At 40.4% G+C, this 24,727-nt stretch overlaps 2 protein-coding genes across 5 annotated transcripts in view; one reads left to right on the plus strand and one right to left on the minus strand.

Annotated features, from left to right (window-relative positions):
* Positions 1-3,826: 3,826 nt before the first annotated feature.
* Positions 3,827-11,051, minus strand: C2H9orf152 (chromosome 2 C9orf152 homolog). Its single transcript, XM_054818490.1, is given in 3 exon segments — positions 3,827-5,507; positions 5,509-6,017; positions 10,673-11,051. Coding segments are annotated over 3 exon segments (813 nt in total). The 5' UTR covers positions 10,902-11,051; the 3' UTR covers positions 3,827-5,432.
* A 182-nt stretch (positions 11,052-11,233) lies between these two features.
* XYLB (xylulokinase) overlaps positions 11,234-24,727 on the plus strand; it is a 95,208-nt gene continuing 81,714 nt past the window's right edge. The window contains exons 1-3 of one of the 4 annotated variants that reach the window (XM_054817450.1): positions 11,234-11,285; positions 22,807-22,889; positions 23,787-23,856. In XM_054817450.1, coding sequence (XP_054673425.1) covers positions 11,268-11,285; positions 22,807-22,889; positions 23,787-23,856 — 171 coding nt within the window. In that variant the 5' untranslated portion in view covers positions 11,234-11,267. Of the gene's footprint in view, positions 11,286-20,507; positions 20,830-20,915; positions 21,311-22,806; positions 22,890-23,786; positions 23,857-24,727 lie in introns of those variants that run through there. The other 3 variants (XR_008575955.1, XM_054817449.1, XM_054817451.1) reach the window with 3 other exon arrangements.

Here is a 24,727-nt window from a genome sequence, read left to right on the forward strand (position 1 = left end):
TCACACCAACCGTTTATTGGCGGAGAGAGACAAGATCCTACGGAAGCCCGGAAGGCTCAGGGAAATGGGAGTGAGGTGGGTGCTCGTCACGTGGTTGAAGCCACGCTCCGCCCGCCATCTTAACGTCCTGCCCTCACTCGGGGCGAGGTGTTTGTTGGTTTCCTGTTGCTCAGCGGTGGGTGCTGCTGTGCCCAGTACTGGCTGATAGCCCAGCTCGGTCTGTTGTCCCCTGGGAGGCGCTCCTGGTCCCTAAGGCACTTGGCTACCTGAGCAAGTCTCCTTCCTAGGTGGTGTTGGGGCCGGGAGGAGGCTGAGGTGCAGCCTCTCCATTTGTGAGGCAGAAGGGGCTGAAACTCCTGTTAGTGCTGAGGGGGAGTGTTTCCCAACAGGCCAAGGTGCTGGGGAGGATCAATGGGTGATTTTTTTTTTTTGCTGTACTCTTAGGGCAGTGTTCAGGGTGATCTCTCCTGTGTGGGCTTATGTTTCCCTTCAGGGGTGGTGGGCAGATTCTTGCCTAGTTGTGAGGCTGTTAAAACTTAACCTGGGTTCAGAGACTAGCCTGGGAGAATACATGGGGTGTGTGGGAAATCCGGTACTAAACACCACCTCAAGTTGCGGTGGTGCTGGAGTGTCACTTCTAGTCCCCATAATGACCTAGAGTGGGAGTAGGGTATGTGGTGGCACAGATGTTTGATGTAGGCTGCTCAGTGTTGTATTTGTATGTGAGGATTGGAGCTTGTTCTTGGAATTTCTTTGGTGCCTGTAAAGCATATAAGTGTTCTTTTAATGGCCGACACTGAAAATAATTAATTCATGTGAGTTAATTCTTTCATGTGACTAGCTATCCAGCAGCAAAGGGATTTTATTCTAACTGCTCTGCTCTGTGATTGAAATCATTGCGCTGGAGTATTATTTATTAATTCCAGAATGGATGGGCCTACAGGACTGTCCTTATGTAAAATGTTTTCCTTAGGTAGTCATGCAGACTAAGTAGGTGTGCTGCATACCACAGCTTTGGAAATGGGAACCTCACAGGTCTCGTGAGCTTGTGAACAAGACACTGAACTAGAATTTCAGGATTCTAGGCTCCCCTATGTGCATAAATCAGTTAGGTTTGCCTACTAATAAAATAAGAGTAAACTTGCTTTTATGGCAGTCTTGAGTTCAATACTTGAAACTTAGCTAAAGCTATGGTAACAGAGTGATGAAAGTTACTGTCCCGTCATCTCCAAACAAGAAGAAGCTAATAGTAAAGTGTTTTGAAAATCAGGTGCCCTTGAGAACTGGGACTTTAATATTTGAAGTTTTCAATTTTTTCTCATGTTGTCCTGTTTCATTTTTATTACAGCTGCTTTAGGGAAAAAATAATTTTCTCATTAGACAATGTGCCTGTGTAATATTTCAGTCTCTTGAAATGTAAGTATAGCAACTTTTCTCATAACTAAAACTACTCCACTAACAAATCAAAATTTATTGAAATTGTTGTTCCATAATGCCCTTGGGAATTAAATTCAAAGACTTTTCTGAACGCAAAATGCCTTTTCAAAGTAAGTTCCACTCAGTACAAAGCACAGTAATATGCTAGAGAAGCCTTAGGAATGGACAAAGTGTTTGCATGAAAGCTCTTACAAAGGAGTTAGTTACTTAATCCATGCGTAAACCTGCACTGAGTTTTAAATCAAGGTATTAAAGGTCTGTGTTTAATTAAGATAACTAATTCAAAGCACTTTAAAATCAATTTAAAAGTGTTTGCAGAAAATAATATCACTAATTTAGTTCAAATGAGTTTATAGAGCGGGTAAGTGACTAGATAAGGTTATAAACTTTCTGTGATACTGATTTAAAAGTTGAAGTTGCATTCACTGAAATGTTCCCAAGTGTGTCATGGCAAGTATCTAGGCAAAATGATTGTGAATTATTTTTTTCATAGTTTGAATAGTGGCCTCTAGCTAACATGGGAATTTTTTTAATTTTTTTTTTTTTCAGTTATTCCTTTAGCTTTATTTGGTTCCCCTGTGGTCTACAGACTTGGAGATATAACAAAAATAACACTCCAGTATAATGACAGGCAGGAGTACAATCAGCAAGACAACTAAATAGAAAGCTAATGTATACTACAGATCAAAGGACAATGAATTTTTTTGAAGTATTTTCCTCCAGGTAGTTTCTTGTTTCATATGGGCCAGTTGTTATCTAGTATTTTCTCCCTATTATACCTATTATGCGTATCTGTGTTTTATCTCTTTTTTTTTTTTCTCTTTCTAATCTTTCTTTAAAAACTGTAACCACTGTGAAGAAAAAAAAACATGTAGCTATGATTCTTTATTAATGTCTCATGCCTACCCAGAAATAGAAATCAGCATCTGAGCTGGAAACTAATTTGGGCAGGCCAGTTAATTGAAAACACTAGAAAACCTGAAAACTCACAATGAACACCTCTTCCCAAGCCTATGTCAGCATTCTTCTGGAGAAATTGGCTGCTCGTGGCTTAGACGGGCGTACGCTTTGCTGGGTAAAAAAAACCGGCTGGATGGCCGGGCCCCAACAGTTGTGGTGAATGGAGTTAGATCCAGTTGTCAGCCGGTCACAAGTGGTGTTCCCCAGGGCTCAGAACTGGGGCCAGTTCTTTTTAAAATCTTTATCAATGATCTGACGATGGGATTGAGTGCACCCTCAGTAAGTTTGCAGACAACGCCAAGTGTTGATCTGCCTGAGGGTAGGAAAGCTCTGCAGAGGGATCTGGACAGGCAGGATCAATGGGCCAAGGCCAACTGTATGAGGTTTGACAAGGCTCAGTGCTGGGTCCTGCACTTGGGTTACAACAACCCCATGCAACGCTACAGGCTTGGGGAAGAGTGGCTGGAAAGCTGCCTGGTGGAAAAAGACCTGGAGGTGTTAATCGACAGCTGGCTGAGCATGAGCCACAAGTGTGCCCAGGTGGCCAAGAAGGCCAACAGCATCCTGGCTTGTATCAGAAATAGTGTGGCCAGCAGGACTAGGGCAGTGATCATCCCCCTGTACTTGGCACTGGTAAGGCTGCGGCCTCGAGTACTGTGTTCAGTTTTGGGCCCCTCAGTACAAGAAGGACATTGAGATGCTGGAGCGTGTCCAGAGAAGGGCAACGAAGCTGGTGAAGGGTCTAGAGCACAAGTCTGATGAGGAGCGGCTGAGGGAACTGGGGTTGTTTAGCCTGGAGAAGGGGAGGCTGAAGGGAGACCTTATCACTCTCTACACCTACCTGAAAGGAGGTTAGCCAGGTGGGTGTTCGTCTCCTCTCCCAAGTCACAACCAATAGGACAAGAGGAAATGGTCTCAAGTTGTGCCAGGGGAGGTTTAGATTTGGTATTAGGAAAAATTTCTTCACCAAAAGGGCTGTCAAGCACTGGAACAGGCTGCCCAGGGAAGTGGTTGAGTCACCATCCCTGGAAGTATTTAAGAGATGCGTAGATGTGGTGTGCTGACATGGTTTAGTGGTGGACTTGGTAGTGCTAGGGTAATGGTTGAACTTGATGATCTTAAAGGTCTTTTCCAACCTAAATGATTCTGTGATTCTGCTCCTTTTACTGAGGATGAGTGGAAAGTTCTTCAGGAGTTACTGTGGTGTACTCATAGCTATTGGTAATAGCTTGTGCTTTTCGCACTATCGTAAGGACTGTCACTTCCAGGAGACAAGGTGCCTGCCTCCCTGCTGGTGGTGGCTGGATTGGTGTGGGATGCTACAGAGTTTGGGTCTGAAACTGTTGATTGGCACAGAGGAAATGACATTTGGCCAGAGGGAGTAGAAAAGCACTATATTCCATGGTATTTTGTCTATTTTTGTGGACCTAACAAAGTACTGTGGTGCACTTGCAGCTGTGAATCTCCCGTAACGGAAGAGTAGGCTCTGACAGATCTGTGCAAACATCTCCAGATGTAGTATCCTCCATCAAGCACAACAAAAGTCAGTGGAATTGTATGAAGGATTATTGGTTTGAAGTTGTGTTGGATGCAAAGAAAATGGTACTTTCTCTTAGAAATGGATAACACTGCTATCTCTTTGACAATAGGATTTTATTTGCACGTTGGTATTAACTCTGTTTTCAAGTTATCTTATGAGGGGATGATTTATCTTTCTTGCTGAGAAGAGTTTGTGTCTAGAAGGATGTACACCACAGCTGAGCATCTTTGGCGTTTTTTTCTCACTTTTTGTTGTGTGTGTAGATGGTGTGATTTTGGGACGGCGGTGGTAACTGGGGATGTGTGCTTGCAGAGCGTTTGCAGGGATCATGAAGAGCTTTGTAGGCTGTCCACCTGATCCTCATTGTGCTGTCCTTTCAGAGCTCGGGTAGATATGGAATGGTTCAGAAGAACCAGTGGCTGCCAGGTGTGTAGCTTGAAATTGATGTCATCAAGTCTTCAATTTTTCTGACGCCTACATTTGAGAAAGAGACCTGTCTGAATACTTGCAGCCAGAAGTGGGTGAGACGTAGCTCATATTTTTGTCATTGAAAAGCACCCACAAAAGAGTGTCTACTTCTTCTAAAGATCTTGCAGGAGGGGAGACCAGCAGTAACTTCTAATTTCTTGAAACTTGCACGGGTTTGTGGTGCAGTTGTGCCACAAGAGAAAATGTTACACCCTGCGTATAAAAACCGATTGTACTATTACAGTTGTATTTGTGTAGGTGAAACGGTTGTATCCCCTTTGTGTGCCTACAGTTGTAACAGCAGAAAGATTCATTATACTTCTTCTAGTAAGGAAGATACGTTGATATATAGTATCGAGGAGCGAAGTAATTATTTCAGACTTTTGTTTTCTAATTAAATACTGGGCATAGATGGGAACTAACAATATGTTGTTATAGAATTTATGTATAAGAAAAAGGTGACATTTCCTAAGTCCCATTAAAACAGCATTAGAAATGAGCAGAGGTTTTATTAATTGATTTTAAAAATACACACATCAGAAAGTATCTTGAATCTTTTTTCAAGAAAAGTGAATGATGACATCATATGTTAAGGGTACCAATCACCTTCAATACCATTTCATTTGTTGCTTGTTTATTGTCTAATTAAATACTACCATACTGAAATTTAGCCTAGTTGCTCCATCAGTAGTTCTACCAGTCTTTGCTATAGCTCTTTCAGAGATTTCAGATATTGCTGTGATAAAATCTTAGTTTCTAAAATCAGTAATGTGAAAATAGGGAAAAAAAATAAAATTGTTCTCAATTATATATTCTATCTCAAATAACAGAAGTGAGCATCTGTCATTGCAGCCCAGCATCTTCATGAGAACATCTCATTTTACACTACTGTAAAACAACAGATTATATAGTAAAGATCTTCCTTGGCTAATAAAAAGAGTAGACACTCAGCAGGTCGATCAGTGTAAGTAGGAAGGCTATTTTGCTATTTTAAGTTTTAGTCAAGTTTTTGACTCAGTTTTATGTATTACCGAATGTCTTCATTGTGAGACATATAATCCAAGCCTCCTTGCTGCTTCAGAAATTCTGGGCCCTTTTTTATTAGGGAAAGGGTAAAAGTTCAGTTTATTGCAGGCTGGCATGTGTTTTGTAGAAGAAATATGTTGATGTGTCCAAACTGGTGAAGTGGCTGATATCGGAGACGGCTTTTGACAGGTGCTTGAAATGTTGCTGCCATTCTCTTTAGTGAAACTGTTCAACATGCTTGAACTTCCCGGTTGACTGAGCGTGGATAGTTCACTTGCTCCTTCTAATTCCTTGGCTTGCACTGTGCCATTTTCCTTTGAAATCAGTCTCTGATTATCAAAACTGCATGGTCCATTCTTGCAGTGGGAAAGATCCCAGGTAACTCCTTGACAAGGGGTTTGCACCAGGCGGTGAATTCCCAGGTGGGTATGCCATGGTGAGTTGTCTTGTACGTTGCCACTGCTGGTCATCTCCAGCCTGACCTTTCTGACAGGAACACGTTCTGTAAATGACTTTGATCTTCTAACTTTTTTATTAATTAAAACAGCATTGACCATTGATTCTGGGAGAACCGATTCATGTTCACCTACAAGAGAAATGCACATATGCACATTACTATGATGGCAAAAAATAAGGGTGTAGTTTCTGTGGCATGAACTCAACTGAAGAGCTTTAACAGATGAGTTTATCTGTACTCTTTCTGTCTGCGGCTGGGAGTAGTGCAAGTTCTTTTGATGCCAGGTTATGGAGTAGAAATATTTCATGCTTGGCTCTGCAGTTCTGAGGACACAAATGGTACCCTAGGGTTAGTCAAATGAAAATGGAGATTTATCAAGTCAATATTGATCTAACTGGTACTCTAAGACTCATTAACACCACAGATTGAGAATTGACTTTCAGTAATTATTTGCTTGTAAGCAAAAATTCTTAAGGTGAACAGGGACTTGCTCTGTGTTGGTAGGTGCTGTGATTTGAAAAACAAAAATGTTCTGTTTGATGCTGTTTGAAGTTTGTATTCACAACCTAAAAATACTGTGACTGCTGCTAGATGAAACAAGTTATGAATTTCTTTCTTTTTTTTCTTAATTAGGCATCATTAACATATAGGCTTGTATTTTAATATTTTACTGTAATTTTACTATTGTTGTCAGTATAAATGGTGTAAAGAGCTTATCATGCTAGTGTTGCCTGAATGATTGCTTAGAGGAAAAATCTACTTGCTCCATGAATGGTATAGAGTAGCTGTAACAGTGGGATAGAATCTGATCAGTATGAAAGTTACTGTTAGAAATATATAAGATATTAGGGATAGAAGTGTTAATGCTACTTTAATTACACGTAGCAGCCATCACATTACTGAACATGACTGGCTTTCTGTGCCTTGAAAATGAATAGAAACTGAACCACTACACTAAAGATAAACAGTGCTGTTGACATTGCAAGTACTACTGAAATATATGTCAGTTAGTATAAATAATAGTTTAAAGTTGGAGTTGTGCAGAATGCTGACCTTATTTACAGGGCTGAGTTACAGGAACTGTGTCTGTTGCAGGATGAGTTATGAACCATATTAAAGTGAAAAAAGTAGACGTGGAACAGTGCTGATTATGTTCTGAAACAGAGTATCTGATTAGCCATTTAAAAGAATCGTAACCCTGAATTTGAAATGAAGCTAGTTCGAATAGGATGCTGCCTTTAAAAAAAGGTGTCTTTCATATGTCTTTACAAGGAAATATTTGAAGATGTCAGACCCAGCTGATTTCCTGGTGGTAAATGAACCTGTACAACACAGCTTCGGCTAAGGAGGGACTTTCACTACTGTTTGGCTCCTATGGCTGAAGAAACCCCACCTACACAGATATGTTTTTTTTCTGCTCCCTGGGTTGGCCATGCAGGGTTGATCTGATAAGAGCTGCTTTGCTGCATGGCTCGGAGTGAGAAACGTGTCAGCTCACATCTTCCACTCTTCTGCAGTGTTACCAGGAGAGAGGAGTCTAAAACACAGGCAGACCTTAGAGATATAAGTGTGTTTGTGCATATGTCTATACAATGAAGTATGCTAACAGAATTTCCTAAGATGAAACCATTCATAGAGATAAGAACACAGAGTTCTCTGTCATGGAACAGTGAGAATCAAAGTTAAGACTGGACTTTATCCAGGAAATAAAGCTGAGCTTGGGTGGCTGCAGAAAGCCCACTTGCAAAATAGACCCCTCTGCACAGTATTGCACCAAGGTACAAAAATTAGGGCTTGTTCTGCATGTGAGAGAAAAAGCAAGAGAGAAGGAACTGACCAACTCTGAGGTGATGCAGTTTTGCACGTTCTTGTGGATATAATTGCACTCTTGGCTGAAGAGGCACTGATAGGCAACATCAGGTTTTATCTTGAACCTTATGAACTGGTCATCAGAAGAATTACGATCTGGCTTCAGTTGATCAGAGAGTTCAAAGTAATGCATCAAGTCCAATTTTAATAGTCTGGACTGGTTTCGAGAGTTCAGGTTTGATTTGATTCCTTGGCTACAGGTGTGGCACACAAAATTGAGCAATGACCTCTGATAGAAATGTGAGAGTCCTGAACCACTGTGTGTTGAATTAACACACATTCAGGACTCTGCACTTCTAAACAAAGCTTTAATTAGATCTTTGGTCTGTTCTGTTTTGTTTTTCTTTTAAATTGTGCATAATAGCCTTGTTGCAGGGTTGTCTACCATTTGGCCTTTTTCATATGCTGTCATCATGGATAGATACTTTTCAGGTTCTGGAGTGACAAAAGTTAATCTTCTTTCAAGTTAGCTTGGGAAATTCTTGGAAGAGATTTCTGCCCCAGTGTTTATTCTGTTGTGACTGTGTGCGCTGAATGCTCCCATTTAATTCCTAAAGCAAATACTGGTTTTCAGCTTCTTAGCCAATAAATAATGAATACACTACCGTATGCTAGCTGGTGACTTTCAAATCTTGTCATGCTCTTTGTTCTCAAATAATCAGGAACAGGCAGAAGCACGAACGTGGCTGTGTGTATTGGGGAAGGAACAGAAGAAAGTTGTTTCTAGGTGACTTCTCAGTTACTAACCCACCAGTCAAAAACCTAGAGAAGCTAGAGAATCTTAAGTTCTATTTGAAGGTCCACAATGTCATGACTGGCAAACAGGTAGTGACATACAATGCTAAAAGTCCTCAAGGAAACTTGGAATTATTGTTCCAGCTGTGGTGCAATAAACCTGAAATGCTCAAAATCCCTGTGGTATCATGGAAGGACAGCTGGCCTGTCTGGCAGAAACAATTTAGGGTTTTACTAGTTAGAATAAAGACCTTTGGCAGGGAATTTTGAGACAGTGAGGGACTGATGGTGCTGTCCTTCCATGATGTTTGAATCTCATGAGGTTTTTGTGTCTGACCTCTGAAGTTTGTGTGTACGTGTGGGGTTGTGGTGGTGCTGTCGTCATCCCCTTCCCAGCCCAGCCATAATCTCACCTTCTAGGTAGGGAAACAATTTGCTGCCAGGACAAAATACAGATACATATATGGACTGTCTTTTGGTACTAGCTGGAATTCCTGGATAGTTTAAGCTTGTAACTTAAGGAGTGTAGGGCAGTAGGCTATCTGGATACGGCAGTGTTCATTTCTGCATGACATGCTCTTGGAAACTGATGCATATAACAGGTTCAAAGTGCTGAGCTATGTAATAGGTTTTCCCAGCTTCCAAACCATAGGAATGTATAAGATCAACTTTCAGGGCATTGAGAGCTCAGCATAATAAACCCCCCCACACCCAAACTTCAACTGCTTCTAACAGTAACATTAATCCTTTCCACACAGATTGTTTAAAGATAAAAGTTCAGTGCAGTAGGTTATGTGGTTTTGTGAATGTTTTGGGTTATGTGTATGTATATGAAAATATTTGTATGTGAACTTCCAGTCCTACTAAATTTTAAACTTCCCAGAAACTGTGCAGTCCTACTCTCTTATGTCTTTAATCTTCAAATGATGTCCTTTCAAAAAATCTACTCTGATTACAGTCATTATATCTGAAGCTTCATTTGAATTTAATCTGAATACAGACTTCTGCTTCCTTTCTTTAACTAACTTACATTGTCGCTATAGCTGATTAGATGGGCTGTTTTGTCTTTGAGTTAGTTGCCTTTTCATACCTGATAAAATAAGCTTGTGTGTGTGTATATGTATGTATATCTATCTATCTATCTATCTTCCTCACAGAGATTTAGATTCTTTTAACATAAGACTTTCTAGACATTTGGATGAAAGAATATTGAAGAAGTGAATCTGTTGTGTAGTTCATAATTATGTGGGTTTTTCAATTGTTTTGATGATATAGTCTGACACAGCCAAAACCTAGAACTGCTGAAAAATATAGAGGAAAATGTGAAGAATGAAATAACCCAAGTTCTGCATTTGTAGAGCTAAATACTCATATGAGAAGTGAATGAAGCATGTTTTCATATTGCAGTTATATTCAGAAGACAACTTCGTTAATTGACTTAGTATTCTCAGTATCGCTTTAACTTGGAAAGTAAATGGAAATATATCAGTGTAATATTGTAAGCAGTAGTCTCACTAAAAACTTTAAAATATTTGGAAATTTGTTATATAAAATCTGATGTAGCAGGTAGGTGAATGATACATATTGATATGTTTTTATATTTAGCTACTTTCCAAGCAATATGCAGTGAATACATTTTCAAAATGGGATCTCTTGTTCAAAGCTTGTATCTTAGTTACCCACTATGACTGTTAGTGTAAGTTATTTTTTAACAAAAACCCAACTTGTGCTAGTCACTTGATATTTGCTATTGCTTCCTAAGTCTTGTAGGACACATTTCTTTACACAGATAAAGAAGGGAAAAAGAGACAAAAGACCCAGAATTGCTTATTCTGATGGAAGCATTCAAGAGAGCAGAAATGTTACAAATGTTACAAAACATTGCACAAATACACTGATGATAGCCATGAAGTACCTGGTTCCTGTAAGAGTTACCATTCATGTTTAGAATTTTACTTTGCTGACATAAAACCTGTAAAACCTTATCTCAAATACATTCATGTGTTTCAAATTCATGTTAGTGTTTCACTGCCGTGAAGTTAATTGATATAAACGTCAGACCACCTTTCAGTGAATCAAAAGCTGAGCATAAGAACCCCCCCAAACTAGCAGTTATTCAAGATTGAAAGCAATAGTCTTTACATCTACATTTGCATTGTTTCCTATAAATTTAAGCATACCTGTTTTAAATACAATAATATGTGACTGCAGTTTTTGCTTCTGTTTTATATGGTCATACTGCTCCTCGAGTAAGCTTACATCCATCTTGGTTGGCTGCTTATCATGATCTGAAGCCTGTTGCTCTGAGGTATGAGTCACTGAAAAAATACCAGTCATGTATTTGTAAGCCTTCACCATCTGTTCCAACAAGGAAGAAAAAGTCGTGCAGAAGCAGGACATTTCCTTCATTGTGTTGGCAAAAAAGCAAATCAAGTATGAAGCATCTGAAATCTTCCTAAACGAAGGAGTAACTTTCTTCTAAGTATGGTGATTTCAGAAGTTTTGTAGTCTACTGTGAAGCTGTGGATTTCAGTCAGCTTGTTTTCATGCGGTGCGTCTGGAGCTACTGCATACAGAGTTCATGATTGTAACTGGATAGTTGGATTTAATGTTGACTTAAGGTTGTGAGCATATGAAGCTTTGCCAAAAAAAACAATGAAATACAAAACCTCATTGAACACAGTCAGGTGCACAAAGGTAATGCTGGTTCATGTAGCAATGTTAGTTCTTAAAGAGATGCTGTCATGGTGACTTCCCCAAGACAGTAGTTCCACCATGGAAATCTTTCTTCAGGTTTCTTTCAATTTATTTTGTGTCTTTCCCCCTCTACTCTCCCTTAACTTTCATCCAGTTTCATTCTTTCTGCCGCTTCTTGGGGCAGTGGGATGGGAGGGGAGGATATGTTATACCTGAATAATTTTGTGCTTACTGCTTCCCTTTAAGAATGTGTTAAAAGTATTCCGGTCTGGGTGCAGAGTCAAAACAGTATGTGCCAATGGCACTTGGAATTGGGAGGCTGGGGATAGGAATGCCTTACTCTGACTCATTCAGTTTTTCTGCCTTCCTGTAAAATGAAAGAAACTATAGAAATAATAATTTCCTTACTAAGAATTGAACAAACTCTTAAAATGCCTGGTATGCCACAGTTTAAAACTTAACCTACATGTTACAGTATTATCTAATAATGAGGCAAAAATTTTAAAAATACATGGCTTTTGAGCATGTCAAAGTACGAGACTATGCCCAGACTATGAACTGCAAGTTTCTCCCCGTGAAATAGGTCCATCTGATACTTTTGCAAGGGCCCAAGAGAGTAGTATATAAAAAAAATAATGCAGTTAAACAGTTTTAATAGAACTGTGCATCTGCTAGGTTCCTTGCAGTGAAAAATGTTGCATAAAAAAACATTGTGAAAGGGCAGTGTGCAGAAAGAATGCCAGTATGCTGCATTTTTCCAGTTACTGGCAGAAATTATGTGATGATTTGCATCATAAATGATATACTGAATCAGGCTCAAATCCTGCAGATCTTGGGAATCCCTTTGGAAGCGGTGCATACGCAGGTGACGACTCTAGTTATGCAGTGCATAGAGTTCTGGCAAGGCTCAGCAGGCTCACATGTGTAAGTCTGCTGTAATTCACTTAATAATAACTGTTTTTGCCTTCCCAATATGCCTGTGTCTTGCAAATCATGTTGCCTACTTGAACTGCAGTCTTTTCCTGTCTTAGCCAGGGAAAGAACAGTAAACACAATACTTTGTCAGACACTGTAGATACTCTTCAAGTTAGCTTCCTGCTTGACCCTGGCAACAGCATGTGTCATGTTAGAGTTGATCTGATGCTTTGGTAGATCTACTTTGATACTCAGCCTTCAGTAGTGACAAACACCTAGTGATCCGTAGAAAGGAGTACCTCAGTTGCCTTGTTTGTTCGGTGTTCTGAGTTGTTGGCACATGGAGTCCTCCTTTGGACCTTCAGGCAGTCGGTTTATACATTGGGGCAGGAGATTTAATTAACCTCATTACAGTTTGAGCTGGCATTCAATACAAACATTATTAATGGTCATAAAAGTTACCCAACCTTTTTAAAATTCCAGTCACACTATTTGACTCATTGACCTCCTGTGAAAGTGACTTCTGCATCCTGAGTATGTGCTGCAGAAAGAATTACCAGGATAGCATCCTTGAAAATAAAATGTAGGCTCTGTCTCAAAAGATGTACACTTAACTTCTCATTAGAATGGCATTTAAAGTATAATGAGTTTGTATCTGATCAGAATTTATTATTATTATTAATTATTTATACTGTACCATTCCCTCAGGATCATGGAAAAGCCATCACAGTTATGCAAATGGTTATCCAAGACAGTCTCTTCCCAAACAGTTGCGCAGATAAGCAGCAAAACTAGAAACCAGGAATAGAAACCAGATGCACAATGAAATGAAGTGAATGAGTTCAGGTGGGACAGCAGATTGCTGGAATCAGGAACAGGATTAGCTTTTTGTTTTGCTGAGCCAATCCCATGTACGTTGCAGTTTGCTTCCTTTACAGGGAAAGCTTGTGAACAGGGCATCTCGATTCAGTCTCGAGATGTATATATATATGTGTTTGTGTGTATGTTCTTTGCTATCAAGGTGTGCATGTGTAATACACACATACCTGTGTGTGTGTTTTGTGAATAATTTGCAACCAGGATATGATTCATAAAATGAGTTCCAGATCTGTCACAAAGTACATAGGGTTAATTGTGCATTTGCTGCATAGCGACCTGATGTAACTAATCCTTGTTATGCCACTGACATAAAGCTGGGAATGGATTACCTGTGGGTTCTGTTCTTATACCATAGTGGAACAACTTCCTTTGTACCCCTAGCTTGTTTAGAAATTACTAATTAAAAATAAATACTAAATTTTCGTATTGTCATACATACAAAAATATGACTTCTATTTAAATCATTCAATCATTTGGTCTTCTTTAAATTGAGTTACCTGGATCTGCAGATCACTGTATACTTTTTAAAATACGCAGCAGGTGGCACTGTTGGAGTGGTATGACTATCTGTGCCTTAGTCCTAAAACATTAGAGGCCCTCATTTGGCTTGTAGGTTGCCGAGGAATATAAACAGCCAAGTCATTTCCTAACACTGGCACATGTATTTCCTAACGGTACTATAAGTTCTGAAAATTTATTGTTATGAGTAGGTTTGTGTAAAGACCAGTCTTTCTTTAATTGAACAAACTCCTGTCAAAAACGTCATCTGTGAATGATTTCCATTTGATTAGCCGCTGAAGTCTGAAGTGCCATATTTCCCTTAACTCTGTTCTTCCATCACACAATGGAAGCAATTCTTCATTTCCTTGAGGCAAAAAAAAAAAAAAAAGTGAAAATACTTCATAAACCAAAAGCAATGGTTTTTAGAACTTGAAGTAGATGTTTACTGCCCTTGACCTTGGTTGCAAAATCTCATTTAAAAAGATGCAACTAATTTTATCTCATACTAATTAATTTGTGAGTAGTAAATTAGTTTTTTTTATTAAGAAATTGTTTGGAGGACCTTATAGGAATAATTGTTAATTTAAAGATAATTTAAAATGCTCATAATTGTTAACTGACTGAATGCACTTCCTGTAGCACTGGATTTTACTGCACACCTGAGACCAGAGGTATATATGATTATTCAAGTTGTTCATGTGCGGAATTATAGACCCGTTCATGCAGGTTACAAAGGTAGAATACAAATATCTGTAGATTTTAACTGGCACTGAGAAGAAAACCCAAAGTTACTGTGATAATCCCTTTTCCCTAGCTTTCTGTAGTGTGTGTGGGGTTTATTTTTTTATTTAAATGCAGTCTTGAAGTGCTGGAAAGTGACTATTTTATTGTTAGAAAAGGTAATTAAAAAAAAAAAAAAAAGGTAGAAACAGGATGGCTGCTATTATTTGGGTTCCAGACAATATTAGTAGAATCAATAGTAAGTGTTTACTTTTAAATGAGATTTTTGATAAGAGCACATATATTTCTATTGTTTGAAAGCACAACCTTAAAGCATGCCACAGTTGGGGATTGGTTACATAGTTAGAGCACAGGACGTTCTGATAATGCAAGATTTTTTTTTTGGTGCTCTCTGCATGTCCATACTAATGGGACGAAGGAGCCTACGATGCAAGTTTTCAGTACGATCTCAAGATGTTTCTTCTGATCTGACCTTTCATGTGCTTTCAGACATGAAAGGGTTCAGGTCTGTCAAAGACAGGGTGGCCCAGCTGTCCTTCAAGGCCCTCTGAAGGTTTGAAGTCCACCTTCACATTTCCTTGATAGGATTCTGTCTTCCCCTTTTATCCCTTGGGGTCTTTATGTAAATACAATTAGGTAGTGTGTGTATAGGTAGGTATATATCAATATATATATCAAAAATCAGGAATGTTATTTTGTTAACTGGTTTGAGAAGGTTGCCTGGTTAGTACAGGCTGTGCAATGGCTTGCCAAATTTCCATTCCTTAGATCCCTAAGGTTCCCAAGTGACTGAATCCCGTACCACTGATCCAGCCCTAGTGATCCAGAGGGGTTTTGCAAATCACTGGTGTCCCTAGACTGAGGTAGAAGCTGTAGAAACCTCCAGATTGCTCCAAGTCCAGTGGTGAACTCCAGCATCTCTGATCCTGCCCTCTGCCTGGGTGTCTGTAAAGGCTTAAATCCAGCACAAGAAGTTAGCACAGAGGATTTCATACCACTCATCCTGTGCTTTACCTTTAATACTCACCTATCTGGCTTTGCATGTGTTGGGAACTTGGTGCCATCCAGTTCCTTTTGCAGAACCACATTTTTTTTTCTTTTTGTGCATGGTAAATGTGGTCACGCTGAAGTCACTGGATTCATCTAGGTCAAATTGAGTTGTGCTGGTTGTGAGGAGTTAAATGCAGCAGATGTTGTGTGTGTGATTTTTGTGCTTGGCATAAGCAGCATTTAAACCCCTCTGTTTTTCTGTCCTGACTCTGTTGGTGCTGAGGATTAAATAATCTTCCTTTGGAGTGTTGCTTGCTGTGGGAAGTAAACTAAAATGCTGAAATTTGCTCTGTTAGACGTCTGCTCACTCTGTTGGTTGTCTGCAGTGTTACGACTGGAATCTCTGCCCCCGTGCAAACAATCAGCATCCAAAATTTAGGGTCAGGAGTTGTTAATTTTGTAGTTCTGCTGTCCTTGTCCCCTGGGAACTTCTGAGATTCGTTTTTCGAAATGATAATGTGCAGAGTTGAGTCTAAGAAGAAACTAAAGGTATTTACCAGTCAGAGATTTTAAACAAATGAACCCTGACATCTTCCCTTACAGTTTCCCTGGCTTCCTTCTTAGTTCTTGGGTTTCTTAAATTAGTGTGACAAACAAGATGGTTAGGTTTACTCCATTTTGACCTCATCAAACTGTCCATGAGAACAGGGTGAGAGGGAACTGAATGGCCTTCAGTAGTCCTCTTCAGAGGATTTTGGAAATTCATTGAAGCTTCCTTGATCATACAGATGCCTTAAATTCCAGTTAGTGATAGCAGAGTTCACATTTCTGGTACTGCTACCACTTTTCTATACCAGCTACTTCTCTGACTGTTTCCTACCTGTAAAGTTAGATGGCTACAGCTCTGGGAGGTGGCAGCAGCCTGTGTTTATTTATTCTCCCAACAGATGTAATATGCGTATAGGAACTCTGGGAGAACTTCAGGCAGGGTCTAAAACAAGTTGGATAAGTTATATAAATTTTCTGCCTTGATTTTTTTTCTACCTGTAAACTACATGATTTTGATTCATTCTTGATTGCAAAATGATTTTTGATCCTTGCAGGATGGTGCTGAAAAGTGCAAGGCTTGGCCCTTATTAATTTCCACTTCAGGCATTGTTTGAGTAGGAACGAGTTTATCTTTGATTGTTTTTAATCAATAAAACGTACTTATCTGTAAGTGGAGTTTGATAAGAATCAAGTACAGCATGAAAGAACTGGTTAATCTGTTGTTAATGAAAAGTTTTATCTGGATGACAACATCTTGCTTCTGAGATATTTGCTTTTGAGCATAAGGAAACAAACCACTTCAGTATTCATCTTCAAGGAAATCTGCTGGGTGTATAAGTTAACTTTAATAAGCCTTGCAAATGACTCTAGTTAAGATAGTCCTCCAAAGAGGATGGTTAAGTACTATTACTATTGTCAGAATGAATACGGACTTGAAATCAGTGCAGGGGAGGAAAGTATCCTAAAAATAATTTGCTATTCAGAAACATCCTTCACTTCCATGCAGAGATCTCATGAGGAATTTGTACTGCATTTCATAATCACTAGTAGCCTAATTGAGTCAATGAAATTACATCTGTAAAACTAGAGTATGTAAAACCAGATACAATTCCACAGTGCCTGATTCAGTACCCACTGAAGTCAACACATGTTCTGTTGAATTCGATAGACGTGAAATTGGAGAATTTTATGTACATGATTAAATAAAAGCTGCAAATTGACCAATGCCTATGAAACTGACAGTATAATTGAGATTGTGTGGTTGAGCCATCATTTAAATTCTTTTCTTGTACCCATTGTTCATGTGCACTTACATGCTTTTGTATGGAATCGTGCGCCAATTCTTCATGAGGTCTCTGTAAAGGGCCTTCATTGGTTAATGCAGTACCACACCTGGGATTCTGAATGCACACATGTCAAAATACAATCAACCAATAAGTTTGTGGAATAATTACTATAGCTAAATAAGCTATGTCTTCAGTTTCTATGTAACAACTGTCTTGTGGAACTCATGCATAGGGCTTTTGCTGGATCTTTATACATACTGTCCGGTACAGTACAGCCAGTAAAATTACAGTGGGTAACAGCCACCTCAATCCATTGCTTTTAAACATCAAGTACTTCTTACAGAGTGAGTAATGACACTCTCCACAGCATTAGGAGGTAGGAACAAACGCAATGGTTACCGCGATTTCATGTGCAAAAGTAACTTCAACAGGTGAGCGTGTTATTTAGGGAAAGGAAAACATTTTTGGTGTTACAATGCCATCTCAATAAAAAGAACAGCAACTTCACCTTTTAATATACGGTACTGTGGTATTTTATATTATCTTGGTTTAACTTGGTTAAACATTGCTGGAGGTTTTGTGATAAGAGTACCTGCAATACTAAGTAGAAAGGGAATGACCTTTAGAGCATTGCCATTGTTCAGATATCTTTCCAGTAGGCAGATCTAGTGCTCAAGCTGAGATTTATTTTTTTTTAAGGTGATGTGTTAATGTGTTATTGTTGTGTTACTTGGCGCCTAACATCGTAAACATCTCCCACCTAATTAGCAGCTTGCACGTGACTGTCAGGTTACTCAGCAAACAGGCTGGCATTTATCTGACCCAGCTTAGTATGTTTTAACATTTCTGAGGCTAATTAAAGATTTCTTATTGGGAAAAGGATAATTGTGCCAGCAGGTCTAACAGTGCTAGGTCCAACGTGGGCTGCTGTGGTTGGACTGCATGTGCATACCTGATGTCTGTATGTGCAGTGACTCTTACCTGTCCCATTGTTTCTGCTATGCCAACCTATGCTCATGTACCAATGTGAAATACCTGTTTGGGGCTTAGAAATATTTGGCTGCCGTGCTACTTAAAATAACTAGTTAGATGCCCAAAATCTACTGCTGGGAGTAAAAGGATTGGTAGCTTTGTAGTTGCCCATGGACTTCTGTTACTTTCTGTGAAGGTGTGAGTATTTTCACATCCCATTAAATTATGTAGCCAGTATAAAACAGGATAGCTGGACTGCTGTCAATAAAGTAATCCTAATTTATATCAAAGGTCTGGGCTATCTGTTCTCTAGCTCGTTGGCACGTCTCAGATGATACGGTGATAATGAAGCATGGTAGTTAGGCTGTCACTGGTTTCGAAGGAGTTCACCTGTGTACAGCTGAAGAATGCAGTTAAATCTGAGTTTATGTCAGGGTGCAGCTGAGATCAGAAGCAGATTTTGATACTCAAAGTGAGGATAAAAAGTGAAAAATCTCAGTATGTAGGAATATGGATCTCAGTTAAACTAATTTCTGTTTTGCAATGAATTGAAATGAATGTGCAGTTGAAGTTAACTTGACAGTGGGGGAAGAGGGGAAAAAAAGCATTAATTGACATACTGGTTATAACTTATCAAAACAGCCAAGGGCCTGGGAGAGCATGGAAGTATTGCTTCTCCATCAGGTCAGAAACTAGTTAATAGGAAAAGGGGAATAAACTTGCTTTTCCCTTTACCCTGCTCTCTGTGTCTTCAGTGATTAATCCATGCTCTGCCTCAAGCTGTTAATCTGCAGTGGTGACATTTCAATTATAAACGGCATTTTGTCCATCCCCTCTGGAAATTCCGGATTTGTCAGTGCTAAAGCATCACTAGTACATGACTGCAGCTTCCCTGATAACTGCACAGCTAAACCTTGTTTGCTTTCAAGAAACAATTTTGGAGGTTACAGTAGTATCTGCCAAGCATAAACTTTAATGCAGAAAGCACAGCAGCAACGCACGTTTTCCCTATGCAAACAGCTACATTTGAGAGAACACTGCCTTGATGGAAGGATGGGCATCACAGTGACTGGGTTAGAAAATTGAGAGTGACTAGGTTTTCTCTAGAAAAACATGAAGAGTGAAAGTAGCAACATTAACATTCCCACTCTGTCCTTCAGTGGATGCTCCTACCCCATTGTCTTGCACCCTTGTTCCTAATTTAAGGAGATCTGATAACACAAGGGTGGTTATTCCAGCCCCAACTTTTCTGTGCTATTTACAGCAAAGTATTTCTTGGTATTCAGGACTATTCTTGCAATCTGATTTCTGAAGAATATAATTGATTCTTAGCAGAGGATCAAATAACACGTAGAGACTGCTTTTCCTCTAAGGAAACAGTTCTTGGTAACATTTAAAAAACTTTATTTCCTTTTTTCTTGGTTAAGTGAGACCTTTACTCAGGACAGGTCCATCCAGCACGAGCGCCTTAGGGGCAGGGAAATTGCTCTGCTACCTGGTGGCCATCTGATTTAAAGAAGAAACTACAAACTGGGTGACTACGTACATTTATGTTTAAAGGGACTGGTGCTTCCACTTATTTCACTGGGATGTTTCCTGATTGCAAACTATTTGGATAAATTTGCAGGATTAGACACTAAAATGCAGGCCAACAACACTATGCATTTGAAGGGATTCCCACATTTTAAGCATTTTTCAGACAACTTTAAACTCCACCATTTAAAGATTTTGTGATCACATTTCTAATAAAGGTACTCTCAATACGGAATATTCAGAGGTGATATGATAGAGTAAGATTGGTTTAAAAGTCAGTATATTAGAATGTTTGTTTGCATTGTAGGTTGGGAGTCTTCAGGATGAATCTTTTAAAGGTTCTTCTTTGCAATAATAACTAGAAATCTTAAAAGCATAAACCTACGGGAGCTAGGGCTTTGGGAAATCACTGGGAGTATTTAAACTGCATTTAAAATGTTCAGCATATGACAAAATTTAGTCATATTTTATCATTTAAAGGGCATTTCAAATGAAGTATTTGTACTGTTAAAACAGTTTAAGATCCTGGGCATGCAAAACCTATTTGACTTCATTAAGGCTTTGCTGAGATATCGCCTTGATTGCAGAATGAAAGCATATTTTAGATGAGCCTTCTTTTGATTAAGCAATTCCACTTCGCTTGTCACATGCTATGGCAGGTAATGCAAAACCCTAAAACCTCCCCAAACCCTCCCAACTTGAAAAGCAAACCAGAAGACAAAATGTCAGCCAAAGTAACAGTTCTGCATTTTTTTATGGAATACTGCGTTTGTGCAAACCAGACTGCGATACTGCAGCAGGACTGGTACATATTAATGGCTATTAAAATTTTGTTAATTCCTTTGGCCTGTGGGTTGAATTTGCCTTTTTTTTTTTTTTTTTGGTTTAGTTTCCGTGTGCCGGGCGGTCACTGCACAGCTGCTTTGGTGCTTCCTCACCCACGTGGGCACCGGCGGGCCTGGGGTCCCTGCATTAACCGCAGTTACCGTCCCGGCAGCGAGCAAAAGCCACCGTCAGAGCCTCTCCCTGCCCCGTAGCTCTCGCCCGAAGCCCTCCGTGGGAGGGAGGGATGAGGGGTTAGTCCCGCTCGCCCGGCCCCGTGTGCGCTGAGCACTCATTAACTCCGGTACTCCCGCTCCGCAGGGCTGGCTCCTGACGGGGAGGCCGGGCCTGCAAAGCCACCCCCGGCCGCGGGACAAGGGTGAGGGCCGGGCGGACGCCGCCACGCCATGGCCGCTCCCTGCTACCTGGGCTGGGATTTCAGCACGCAGCAGGTACCGGGGCCGCCTCCTCCCGCTCCTCCTCTCCCCTCCCTCGGCCTGCAGCGCGCAGGACAGCGGGGCGGGGGTCCGGGCCCGGCGGGGCAGCCCCGGGGCCTGCCCGGCGCTTGGCTCGCCTGGCGCCGCCGCAAGCAGCCGTCTCCGGGGGTCTAAAGCGCGGGGGGTGCGGGCGGCTGCAGCCAGCCGGGCCTCGGGGAGCTGCAAGGGGGCGAGGCCCGGGCTGGCCCGCCCGCCATCGCGGCCCGCTGACTTGTCGCTGTGCTGCCCCGCGGCACGGAAGGGGATCAGGCCTTCCTCCTCCTCCTCCTCCTCCTCCTCCTCTCCAGCGGCTTTCATCGCCTCTTTTCCTCCACCCAGCGACGGGTTTGGTTTGCAGGTTTCCTCATTCACAGCAGGGCCAGCCCGGGCCGTGCCTGATGCTGTGCTCGGTGCCGAGGGTTCACCCACGCCAGCACCCCACCACAGCAGATGCAAAGTACTTCCCAGCGCCTCATGTGGTTTAAGGCTTCCGTGGGCCACAGGCACTGCGTGTGCCCAGCTGTGCACGTCTCCTTCCCCTTCATCCCTTTCTCTTGATCCCATCTCTTGTCTGAAGCTGCATGTCCTAACACGTCCTGCTTCCCCATCCTGCTAGGGACGCGTTTAATCCTGGAAAGCAGTGCTCTGGCCCTTCTCTGCATGGAGACCCCTCTGCCTGCGGCATCAGGCAGGCTGGGAGCTGGGATTCGCACCTGAATCCAGCCCTTCCGCTGTCCTCATGTGAATCCAGATTAGTAGGATTGTGAACCTGGACGTTCAGGTTGCTGCTTGAAATTTTGATTTGTTGATACAATCAGGTATTGCTACGCTGTGAATAGAAGCTGCCCAAGTTGTGCGTAGGCCTGAATATATTTAAAATAGGTGTATGAGCATAATTCACTTCATTACGGCTGTGCTAAAGTTTGGGAGCTTGAAAAGACACATCCAGGTTAGGTTGATGGAGTGTTTTTTAAGGGGGCATGCTGCAAGCAGAAAGCCAATTAAGCTGCAGTGGGTCAGAGCCATTTTTAAGCTAGCACAGGGCATCACGTTGGTAATGAGTTGTGCCAGTCCATAAATCATGGCCCTACATTAGTATGGTAAAAATGGGGATGGCCTTGTTATTTGAATACAACTCTTTGAGATAGTCTTTGCAGGGTTTGGGGTTTTTTTTCTTTCTGTTCCTTTAGCAACAGTTTGCACTCTCTCCCTTGTTGAAACGTGCAGAATGTGAGCTACCTTCTCACTTCTAGGCTGTTCATGTTTTAATTCTGTACTAGGTGAACTTGAGTGAAGAGAGAGGAGGAAGGGTTGTGGTACGCTTCTAGCTTGTGCTTACAGGAAAGCTCAGCTATATGAAGTTACCTGTTTGGGAGGTTGCTTTCCAAATGTTGCAGAAGCTCAGAATACACTTGTGTAATGTCCTGTGAGCTTTGCCAGAGTGGTAGTTTGATTTACTCACCATCTGGGGAGCAGGGAAGGTCCTCAAGGTATCCTAAGGGTTGTTAGGTTCCGTGGTAAGATGAGGCAAAAAAAAAAAAAAGCAGAGGGAAAAAACCCCCAAGAAAATAATATGGCATCTTTAACCTAAGATACTGTAGTCTTTGGAGAAATTGGAAAAATTGGTTACCATGATGCCAGCTATGAACTTGGTAATTTGTTTGCTGTTCTTTAGCATATGCCTGCGTCTCGATCTTGTGTGGTTAAGGAGAGAGAAAAAGGGTGGAGGAAATGCAAGCAAACAAGTATACATGTTGCTGAATAGGTGGCATGCTGGAAATTCACCTAATGACTTGTTTAATGTAAAATTGTGCCTATACTTTCAGTGAGTTGTATGGATTGGGGTGATCTTCTTTCCCATTTTGTCTGTGGGAGTTGAATTATTATGAATGAGTTATCGGTGCTATTTAATTCTTGTTAATTTTTGTTAACATCCTGTTTTATATTTTCTAGCTGAAAGTCATTGCTATTGATGAACAGCTGAGAGTCATTTATGAGGATAATGTTCATTTTGATAAAGACCTTCCGGAATTTAAGTAAGGCTTTTTATATTTTACTTGGATAATATAATTTAGAACTTTGGAGATCGGGGGGGCTGTTGCCCTATGTGGTCTCACTGATATGTGTGGAGGCATGGAAAATGTTCATGCCATGTTCATGTTTCTTACTTGGCAAGGGTAGTATATGCTCTTGCCTTCCTTGGTATGTAAATATGGCAAGAACTCCCAACAGGAAATAAATTTTAAAAGTCTACACCAAAGTATTACGTATAAATAAACCAATACTTTTTTCTTTTGGGACTTCAGACTTGTGGACATGCCTGTTTCTTTTTGGGACACAGAAGTAAGCACCACCTTTGTGTCAGGGTGGAATGCTGTGATAACAACAAGTAAATTGCAGGAGGGGGACTTCTAAAAGGCATTTGGAGACAAATTCAGTGATTCCAAATCTCACAATAAGTTGTAGGATGACAGTATTTGTTTACTTCAGTTAATAGACTAGAATTTACAAATGTCATCCTCTGTGTTCACAAGTTTCAATGAAGTACATTTATTTACTTGGTGGTTTAACGGCAAAAATTGAATTTCATCTTCTAAGTTCAAGCCACTAATGGTGACAGTTAGGAAACTTAGAAATAACTATGAATTGCATGGAGCCAATGAGCAGTGTCAGCAGTAGAGTCTGTCACAGATCTTACTTCAGGATCAGAGCCTCTCCTCGCAACTTATTTACTTTGCAATTGGGTCAAACATCTCTTATGTCACCTCCTAGGAGCTGGCTTTTACTTTTTCAGGTTTCAAACACTGATCGTATCCTCGCTTTTAACATAAAAGCATTGCAAACTCTCTTTGGTTATTAATAAACTTGAAGAACTTTACTTGTTGGGGAAAAAATTGCTGAATTTACCAAGAGAAAATACCGTTTTTCTGTAGGACTCAAGGTGGAGTCTATATTCACAGTGACAGACTGACAGTCACTTCTCCTGTGCTAATGTGGGTAAAGGTATGAACAAGCTTTATATAGTTCTACTTCCTTGCTGTTACTGAAATGGAAATGTATTCCAAGCAATAGTGAAACTCATCATTCAAATCAATACAGTCCTTTTGCTTGTATTCTGCTTCTTTTAAGTGTTATTCTGTGTCTTTGGTATGCAAATATTAATGTTATCAACAAACAGAGTGGAAATTGCTAACATTTTGAGGGTTTTTTGTTTGTTTCTTGACTCTTTACTATTATAGCATTGTATGTGTGACAAATCCTTTCCTGACTTTCCCTCATTTGAAAAAGATTATTCTTTTTTCCCTCGTCTTTTTGTTTCATATGCAAAAGGGGCAGCTGTCACTTTGCCTTGCTTAAATCTATGTTTTTGTAGCATCCAGGTTACTTGCACTATTTTTTAGAGTAAGCTTTGCTAACTGATTGATGTTTCAACTGATAAGTGGTTAAAGAGCAATTTATTCAGTGATTCCTGGTCACTTTGACTGCTCTTTATTTTGAAATACGGCATTCTTTTCTATTTTAAAAGAAGGTCTTCCTTGCTTCTGTGCAGATTCTGCAACACTTGCTCTCACATGGTACTATTTAAATTTGTCTTACTAGTGTGATTTGAATAGTTAAGATATTTGAAAGGTCACTGAACTCCCAGCTGGTGATCTGCAGTTGTTGACAAAGGTTTGGTAAATTTGCTTGTCGTTGGTCTTTTGAACAATAATGAACAGGAACAGTTGTAATTATTAAATTAATAATACAATGATATAGGTATATGATGTTTCCTGGGAAACTGTGAAGTCTTGCAGTGGTCCATTTGTCAAGATGGTCTGGGAAATGCTGATCTGAATGAGATTATGTAAAGATAGATTAATTTTTGGGTTTA

This window comes from Grus americana, chromosome 2, assembly GCF_028858705.1.
Source record: "Grus americana isolate bGruAme1 chromosome 2, bGruAme1.mat, whole genome shotgun sequence".
In the NCBI taxonomy this organism is placed as follows: Eukaryota; Metazoa; Chordata; class Aves; order Gruiformes; family Gruidae; genus Grus; species Grus americana.